At 40.2% G+C, this 9,916-nt stretch overlaps 1 protein-coding gene across 1 annotated transcript in view; it reads left to right on the forward strand.

Moving 5' to 3' along the window:
- The window catches only part of TfAP-2 (transcription factor AP-2), a 37,775-nt gene extending 31,608 nt beyond the window's left edge, over nt 1-6,167 (forward strand). The window contains exons 5-7 of the mRNA XM_022831836.2: nt 808-926; nt 1,411-1,603; nt 3,101-6,167. Of these exons, the coding sequence (XP_022687571.2) occupies nt 808-926; nt 1,411-1,603; nt 3,101-3,428 (640 nt within the window). The 3' untranslated portion in view covers nt 3,429-6,167. The remainder of the gene's footprint in view (nt 1-807; nt 927-1,410; nt 1,604-3,100) is intronic.
- Nucleotides 6,168-9,916: the final 3,749 nt, after the last annotated feature.

Here is a 9,916-nt window from a genome sequence, read left to right on the forward strand (position 1 = left end):
CCTCAAAAATATGGCTGCGGAAATAATAAGAAGCATAAAATCTCCATTAATAAACTTGTATAAAGAGAAATTTTGTGCATGCAGTCTAATTTATGACGTGGCTGAGAGGCGTAATGATAATAGCATGCTGACCTTTGTATTCAATGCATTGTTGTATTTGTCACATTATTACGTGACGTTCTTAACGATCACCCTTTCTTCAAAGCGAACTCTGAACTTGTGTGTTCTTATCAGCCTTGCAGTTTCTTTTAACATTTTTTTTTACACATAACAACTTATTACGGAAGTTGTTCAGGTAATGTCTGTCTGTAGTCAAAGATATAAAATTTGGTATGGCATTATGCCTTACCTGTTAGATCGTTTTGCAAGTTGGTATCCGATTTATGATTTTGATGCCGTAGCAAATGCTGTAATGTTTTACAAATCCATTATTAAGGTGACAATCCACCACCAAGTTACATATGAATGCTTAATTTCTAGCAGACGTACACGAGAGATCGTACGTTACAAAGAACGGTAGGCCCCTAGCAGTAATATCAGTCATCACGAATTGAAGCAACTATAGAACACGTGTATTTATAGGTATAGCAACTATATGGCGGCTCCCATTTTTAGCGCACTGACTGGTTTTGAGCTAGCTTGTTCGCTCTGTAAGGCTCTGAACTATAAACTGTGCATTTAAAGTAAAGGTACAGCTAACGATCTGGTTTATTTAGAATTGTATGTGCCACTTAAGCACGTTAAGCAAAGCATTCATCACTAAATTGATTGCATTTTATCGTATTGTTTTTTTTTCTGTCACGGCAGAGCCAAGTCAAAAAATGGAGGACGGTCCCTCCGTGAGAAGCTGGAAAAAATCGGCCTCAATCTGCCCGCCGGAAGGAGGAAGGCCGCTAATGTCACACTACTCACGTCGCTCGTAGAAGGTAAGAATATGGAAAAGTTCAGTATTTTTGCAGCGCCGCACTCTTTCACATATTTTACTATTGCAAAAAGGGTAGTTATTTGAGGCGACTGTACTTGATTGTTGTGCGTATTGAAGTAAGTCATTCTCATGCTAAATTGAATTTTCTATCGTCATCGTCATTCTTTTTTACATACAGTTCCCTTTGGACACCACTGTTCCGTCGCGTTTGTAGAAAACGTGCGTACCGCAGTCGATGAGTTACGCGCATAATTTTCAATGTGTCACTACGAAAGTAGAAATGATGAAATGACAAGCACGTGCGGAGCGGCTTCTGCGTGGAAAAAATGTTCTTAATTGAACAAAAATGATAAGTGCCGGTAGCAAGCAATATATATCGCTATGTTTTGTCTTCCATGTTCCCTAGAAACTCTCCCACAAAAACGAATGTGACAATGCTTGTACACACTTCTCATCCTAGATTATTTCATATATTATTATTACAGGCGAGGCAATTCACCTAGCCAGGGATTTCGGCTATGTCTGCGAGACCGAATTTCCGTCTCGACAGGTTGCCGAATATCTTAGCCGGAACGCAATACAAGCCGGCGACCCACAGGACGTGTATCGACGCAAAGAGTTGTTGCTTGCTACGAAAAGCATGATCCAAGAATTTATGGATCTTCTTAATCAAGATCGGTAAGCAACCTTCTGTTTATAACCCTTCGTTCAAAAAATTTATTTTAGTCGTTAGAATTTTCGCGCCACTGGGTAGTCGCTTATGAGATCTGTTTGTTTTGGCAAAGGGAAGGGCGTCTGTTACACACAGGTGAAACTTCATAACAATCTGATGCAGTCCGTTTTATAGCGTTCTGCAAATTTTCTCAAGTGGAGTTTTTGTCGAAAATAGAATCTACCGCATAGACACAGAGTTGCAGAATGTTTGAGGGAATTAGGCAGTACGTAAAGCTCAAAAGAATCAGCTGTCTAAAGCGTTCCAAAGACAGACAGGAGCCCATTGAGGGCGATCTTTATTTTATAGCTATAGTCACGCGCGAAAACATGCAAAGGGTACACAATTCGTACTAAGCAAAAGGCGAATTACTATAAGAAACCCAGAGAAAAGATCGAGACGTCAATGAGCTGATGTCAAGCCAATTTAGCAGACGGTTTAAACGTTAAAAGGCTTACGAGAAAGTTTAGGTCGAAGCAACTGAACTCCCAGCAAATAAACGCGTGTGAAGAACTGTGTTGGGAAAACTTTTTGGCACTTGACGCAAACGTGCTTAAATGCATCGTTACGGGTAACGACGGCCACGACGAAGAGACCAAGACGCAATCTTCCGAATATCGGTTCAAAAATGAATTTCAACAAAAAAAAGTTACGCAGTTAAGTTTAAAATTGAGGTGCTCCTCACGGTCTTCTTCGATCGTCAGGGAAAGGTTCATCCTGAGTTTATGCTATCCTGCTCCACGGTCGTCAAAGAGTATCATCAAGAAGTTTTAAGAAGGCTACACGACTTTGTCATACGTAAGATGCCAAAACGGTGACACAACGAGGATTGTCTATTAAGACAATACACAGATTTATCGTTCACAACTGGTACAGCAGTGGTTTACAAAGGAACTCAGATGTGCGTGTTGCCTGAAATCCCGTATTGTAACTTTTTCCTATTCCGAAAACAAAGACGAAGTCTAAAAGGGGAACGTTTCGATAATAAAAAAAGACAAATCGATGACGGCTGTCCCAACGACCGAAAATATAAAGGGTTTTCAGTACCGAGAAAATCGGTGACGTAAGTGCGTTCCATTTGGACGATGATTATTTACCCAGGAGGACTTGAGGAGGATGACTTGAATTAGGGCGATATTTACTACAATAAATACATACCAATCTGTAATAAATGATTCATTCATTTTTGAACAAAAGTTAATATTTTTCTTTCGATCCATTGAACCAGCGTGGCTACCAATAGAACCAAGCTAGATATCTAGATTTACATTTAAGGTCGCCTTAAGCTTTTTAGTAGTTATTAACGAAGACGATAAACAGATCAGTGGTAGAGAAGAATAAAAGAATAGATAACATATATTTTGATTAAACTTCACGCCTTACAACTATGAGTGCTTTTATCTAATTGACTGGGGCTGTGAAGTTAACGGTTTTGTCTCAGCTGTTATTATTTGTGATTACAGGACACCTCTGTGCAACACTCGGCCGCAGGTGGTTCTTGAGCCAAATATTCAACGGCACCTTACGCATTTTGCGCTCATCACGCATGGCTTCGGGTCGCCGGCCGTAGTGGCTGCCTGTACCGCCATGCAAAACTGCATTAACGAGTCGCTCAAGTACCTCGACAAACATCTCAGTGGAAGTTACACCCCCGTATCATCTGTTCCACCTGGTGTCACCGGTGTGACAGGGGTCCCGACCGGTGTTCCTAACGGGGTATCGGGAGTACCTAATCCGCTGCTAAACGTTCCCCCTCAAGTCGATCCCAAGAAGGAGGATGACAAGAAGTGAACGACGAAAAATCACAACGACTGCTCTACCCCTACTTTTAACTGTCATATGTCATCCTATTTTGAAAAGCCTTACTCATTATCTAGTGAATTGAAGTAAAGATCGCCATTTTGTGAAGGTTTTGCTGAACTATCAGCTCCTTTCTCCGATGTTAAATCAAGCTAATTGCAATATATGAGCTGTGACGAAAGCTAATGGAATGAATCTATGATATTTACGCATTAACCATTAAGAGTTGTTTTTACCTATGAGGGATCGGTTATTTCGTGCAAGCCAGTAAACGCTGTATTTTAATATCCCTACATTCGAACCCTTTGAGTACCATCCACCTAAAACACTTGTCTGTTTTGCTCATCTATTTGATCCAGTTTAAAATGCACGCTCGCGTATTCAAGTGAGTCGGTGCATTCCAAAACGCGGCAATCAATCTAATCGGAGCCACTTTATGTCAGACCTTTTTCCTAGGCGACGACGACTTGATAAAGTTAATGTAGGGCAGTGCGATTTGTCGACTGACAGATCTGACGGATCGCAACTGACCTTGAGCCAACAACTCTACACAATTGCATTATGAAAACACGAGCAGTGTAACTGTGTCAACCTAAACAAAATGCAAAAATGGCTGTTAGGAACACACACACACACAGGCTGTGGTAACGAAGGCACGAAGCAGATAGACACAACACTATGGATCACAACCACGGCCCCTAACATAGAGCCCTTTCAAACTATCTAGTTGTATAAATATGTGTAACAATTGTGTTGCTATATATAAATAAATCTATATACATATACATATTGGATGTGAAAGAGAGTGAGAATATGATTCGTGTGAGAAGTAAATACAGAGAAAAGACATTAATATATTCGAGCGCTGAGATAAACATGGCGACGGAGAAACATACAGACGACGCGAGTAATATAAATACTAGTTGTAATATTAGGGTATATTATAGCAACTAATACTGCAAGAAGGCGGAACATATAATGTACTATAGTGAATACCGGCAGAGCGAGGCGAAATCGCACGACTAGCCGGAACTCATTGTATACAACACAACAGACCAGAGCAATGTAAAACCGATAGCAGCAGCAGCAGCAACAAAACTCAATTTTTCTGCCCCTCGAACTCACCGTAACAGTATCCAGAGGGACATATTCACCTCGACAGAAGTGGCCAGTAGCTGAATTTGCTCGAAGAAATGGACAATGTGATCAGAGAATTTTTCTGGATTTTATATACAGAATGTTAAAAACTCTCCACCAAAACCATAACTACAGGGAAAACGCGATGACCTTGATTTGTGTGAGCTTCGACATCAGCGTACTCACTAACGAAGTTGTACCGAGTTGTCCAATGTGAACCAATAAAGCAAGACTTTTGACCTCTCTCCCGTTAGGTGTTTAGACGAGGCAGGACCTCGCCATAATAGTTACTAGCATTATCGTATGATCCGGAAGATGCAAACGTCTCACTATGTCTATAGTGATTGATTAGTGGTCGACTGTATAGGAATACAGTATGCGAGAGCCAAAGCCAGCCGGAACGAAGTTTGATTATCATTATGAAATGAAGCCTGTATTATCGTTCAGTCAAGAAAGCCTGATTATGAAAAGCGTCATCACATGTCGGCGTTTTATGAATGCTTTGCATTGATCACATCTTATTCCGTCAGCATCTGCCGAGCAGGAGATCAGGTGAACGTAAATAGCATTGGCAGATATGCTAGAATGTATAGTTAATATTGCTACTAAAGATTCTTTGGTGTATCATTCAAGTGAATGGTGTTAGTAGAGGAAACTAGAACAATATGTAATAAGTGATGCAATGTAAGTCACACAGTAGGCCCTCTCAAAGTCTATCTGAGCGGAACTCCAGCACTTGTGAGTTTGTCTTTCCCTTTGAAGGCAAACGAAATCCCTCAGATTTATTTATTTGACGGTTTGTTCCCTTTTCCTGACTATGTCCCCTTTGCCCTCCAGGACGGCGGTGGTATCTCGTTAAACGCACTACGACACTCAATACTCATTGCCCATTGTACATACTGATATAAAAAATAATATTAATAATAATATAATAATAATTATTATTATAAGATATATAGCCTCGAGGTCGCCTTAAAATCGGCCTGAGGCACCCCTGTGGGAGGCAGAACTTGAGCAGTATGTTTGTGGGCCGCAAGGCTCTATAATTATCAGAGTGACTTCGATTCCGGCCTGGGAAATCGGCTATACTCAAACTCAGAAACAACATGCACCTCCTCCCATTAGCTTATGTTTAAATAATATTATTGCTATATACAACATTATATTATTTCTCATTTTCGTGTTTTATTTTATGGTACTTATTATAATGATATTATTCAACCTTCTTGAATTATGGTTGTTTCTTTAGTGCTAACAATATTTATCCCATTCTGTAATAATATCTCTATTTTGTGCCGACATTTCAGCGTCAACATACGTGCACATGCTAGACAAAATTGTGGTGAAGTTATTTGCGACCACGTGGTTTCTAATTAAAAAATTATGTTCCTTTATAGGCCAACCTGATATACAGAGAGATGTTAGCACTGGAGCAAGCCAGTTTGCGTTTGTTAGGGTCTTTCAGTGTATTTTGTCCTCACCATGGCAGGTGAATGATGTATAGACTAGAAGAAAAACATAATGACGATAATAAATATAACAACAATGGCTGCAAGAACAACAGAAGAAAAAATAAAATGTTTCTATCAAATATCCATCCGATGTTATTACTGACGTAACACCTTGTTTTGCATAGTAATTATATAACGTTAAAATATCGACAAACGTGTCATGATTTGCAGTCACTTATTGAAAATAATAAATTCGCATGCCTTATACAACTACCAAACAATAAGTTATGCTATTATTAATCACATGGCCTTAAGAAACTCTCAACATAAAGATTGTTTGAAACAGTTTGATTCAATTCCCTAAGTTATATTGCCGTGACTTAATTCTTCCCACCCAGTCAAATAACGTGTTTTTATTTGAAGGCACAGTTAGAGTTTGTTTTGTTTAATAGCACTTGTTTGCATTTTCCCCTGAAATCGAAAACCCGAACAGAGCATATTAACCTACCGCCTTGTATATCATAAATGTCAGGTTGAGAAAAAATCTTCCGCTGGAGCCGATAGATGGCGTTAGCGTCAGGTCAGCTAATCGTATCGAACTGAAACTTCCCAGCATGGTTGTTTGAAAAACAAACCTATTACACGTGGGCCTAGTGTGAAGTTCAGTTTTTTTAACGGTTGGATTTATTTCCGCCGAGATTACCACTCACTAGCATACACCGAACCGACCCTGCCCTTCGTTTAGCGGTAATATAGATTGGTAGGAACGAATGGCATGTCTCTTTCGGGTCAATTGGCCGGAGTAACCCTTCGGACTTCCTGCCAAGCTCGACGCGGGTATTTCCGCACAGCGATCGCTCATCTCTTGCAAGAGGTTCATGTTGACATATTGGATTATACTGCGAAGCGTTAGTCTTGTCAGTCCGTTTCTTTCTGCAAGGAGTGGTCTGGCCGGGATGGCTACCATTTGCTAATTCCGTCGTAACCATAAAAGTGCTGTATGAACCTTTGAACACCCTAATTTATATGCTTGAGCCTGCTGTCATGATCCTCACCGCCTTGGATGCCCCAAACTAAATAAGCGCGTCAAAAACATGATCTTTATTACTTTTCATGCAATGAATAATTAGTATAGTACTGTGCGACCGAAGCATTTTCTGCAACTATACTTTTATATAAAGCTGTTCCTTCAGTATCATTAAGTTCACTGAATCAATTAAGGAAATCAATTTCTTAATCCCTTTAGTTCAATTTGATGTTCTAGTTCAAAGTAGGAAATATATATAGCGAGCCAATATCAAAATAATAAAACCCGAATTTTCTGCAACTATTTCGGGATCGTTTCTTCCTTGGATACATCAGGACCGTTCGATACTGCCACTCAATTCACCTTGCAATTCCAAAACCAAACTCAACATTCTTCAAAGGGTACTTAAAGATCCTTTTGACGATTTTCAATGAACCCAATAGGCAACAGAGACAAACAAAACCAAAAAACAACTCACAAATCTCTAAACGGTAGGATGAGTTGTGTTCTGCGCAAGAAAGTACGCTTGGTACTTATTGACAGGACAAGGGATGTCCGTACTGACAGTTTGAACTTTTCTACGGAGTTCAGAAATCATTCTTTTTCCTTTTTAGAATCGGTTATGTTGTGCATAAATTTGGCTATGTTAGTTGCTTCTGTTGCTTGCCTATATGCGGGAGTTTCGCGCATGGCATGGTTCAGGTATACGGTCAAGTGTTTTAACGAAATGTTTTAACGACTCTTATCGCTTCCCCTAGCTATAGGGGCTGGATATCATTCTGTTACCACGGCGAGACCAGTGTTGCTAATCTAAGCTCGGCTTATCTAAGACCCCATTCCCAGACAGGCTGTCGAAGTCACCTTCCGCGTCTCGCAAAATCATCAAGAACAGTTCCCGAGCTTCCGATATTGTTGATATAGTCATTTTTGTCGTTGACAAGACTCTGTGAATCGCTGCCAAGACGGACCATTTTTTCTGAAGCCGTACTGCGCATTCGATAGGAGTCAATAGTTTTCGGCGAAGTCCCTAGTCGTTTCTCAAGGGTCACCTCGAGTACTTTGGCCAAAGTTTCGAGAAGGTGGATCGTCTAAAAGGAACCACTTTGTCCCGAAGAATGCCCCTTTTCCTACCTGCCCTATCATTAAGAGTTTGAGTATATCTTCAGAAGAACTTGAATTACAGTGGACGGTATATGGTTTATTCCGGAAGCTTTTCCTGGCTTTATAAGTTCATCCCCAACAATGACTTCAATCTTTAGGACTTTGTTTTCGTTATCATGTTGTTACTTATATTCAGTCTTGTGAAATTTCAGGTGTGTAGGGAATAGTTTTTGAACCTCTCCTTTTTTTGCCTCAGGTGAGATTGCAGTTCTAGTTTTACGTTTGATCGTTCATATAAACTGTTGAAAATCTTCCCCAAGGGTTGTTATTCATTTCGTTGAAAAAAAATCTTGTCCGGAATTTTATTTGCTGCTGAGAATCTCTTTTCAGTGTAGCCCTGCGCCGACTGTATTTACTAACGAGTACCTTGATCTCCCCAGTTTCTGTGGAGTTATTGTTTTTTAAGGCACTATTGTAGTCTCAAGCACTCTTCTCTTACATCGACAATGCTTTGGTTCCCCCAATGTTTCGGTATAACTAGCAGTTACCGTTTGGAGTGTATCCTAATTCTTTAGCAAGGCCCCCTGTAGATCTGAGGCATTTGTCGGTAATTTTTCTTCTTTAAGGATGCTACCAATGATTATTTTTGTTTCCCTTCTATTTTGAAGTTTCAAATGCGGTTCATTTAGGACGCTTTTAGTTTTACTGCCAGTGGCGCAACACTCAATACAGATATGGTCACTTGCGTTCTCTTCTTCAAGCACCTTTCATTCAGTCATCTGTTCTGTATGTCATGAAATTTGCCTAGGTCTCCTCGCGACAGGAAAAGCGGCACTTCCACTTTGTTAAGTCGTGGGTGACTAACCATTCCATTAGGGCTCGCTTTCTTCTATTGGTCCCTCGTGATTCCCATGCCTAACAATGTGCGCTAAAATCTCCCGAGAAGCTTATTGTCAAAGTATTGAGATTTCTTATTGATTCCTGTTGAACAAGTTCCGACATTCAAGGTTGGCTATCAGCTCATCAAACAGCGTACCTAGTTTCCCAGTTATACGTTTTTGGACTACAGTAGCACGAAAACAACCTGCTTATATCTTCAAGCGTTATCCAGGAAAATTCTTTTCCTGACCCGCTTCTTCTATTTTTAATGTCATGGTCTAGAACACACAGAACAGCTAGCTAGTTTGCCTTCATCCAGTTCTCGTTTATCTGAGATGTCAAAACGCTTGTCTCTCGTAACAGATATATATCTAATTTTTTTTTTTGAGACGCTGTCTTGTCTATCAGAACATGAATTAAAATGTTGCGGTTGGAGTGGATGTGAAGATCTTTGAAAATTTCTACCAAGAAATAGGCCTTTCTGAAGAGCTGTCGCGTATTTCTCGGCACGTTTTCTTTGTCCTTTTCATCTTAGGCCCTAAGTTTCTCAACGAGCTCTCTTCTATTAGAGCTGCCTATCTTTTCGGAACTACTGCCGACAGCTATCTGACCCATTACCTGCTTTTTTTGCCGTTGTCATCCTTTCCTTATAGAGGCGTCGATCTTGTCGTGGTGTGAGTCGCTTCAGCTGCAACATTAGTTCAAGATTCCGGTGATTAGCTGTTCATATTCTCGTGTACTCTGTATTGTCTTAAGGGTTATCTGCCTACTCTGTTTGCAGCTTTCCTTGTTACGTTGCGATATTACGTTCACATGCTTTTTAGAGATCATGTTCTTTAACGACGACAATTATGGAAGAGCTCTCTTTTGGAATCCTGCCTTCT

The sequence above is a fragment of the Varroa jacobsoni genome, unplaced genomic scaffold, assembly GCF_002532875.2.
Source record: "Varroa jacobsoni isolate VJ856 unplaced genomic scaffold, vjacob_1.0 scaffold_357, whole genome shotgun sequence".
NCBI lineage: Eukaryota > Metazoa > Arthropoda > Arachnida > Mesostigmata > Varroidae > Varroa > Varroa jacobsoni.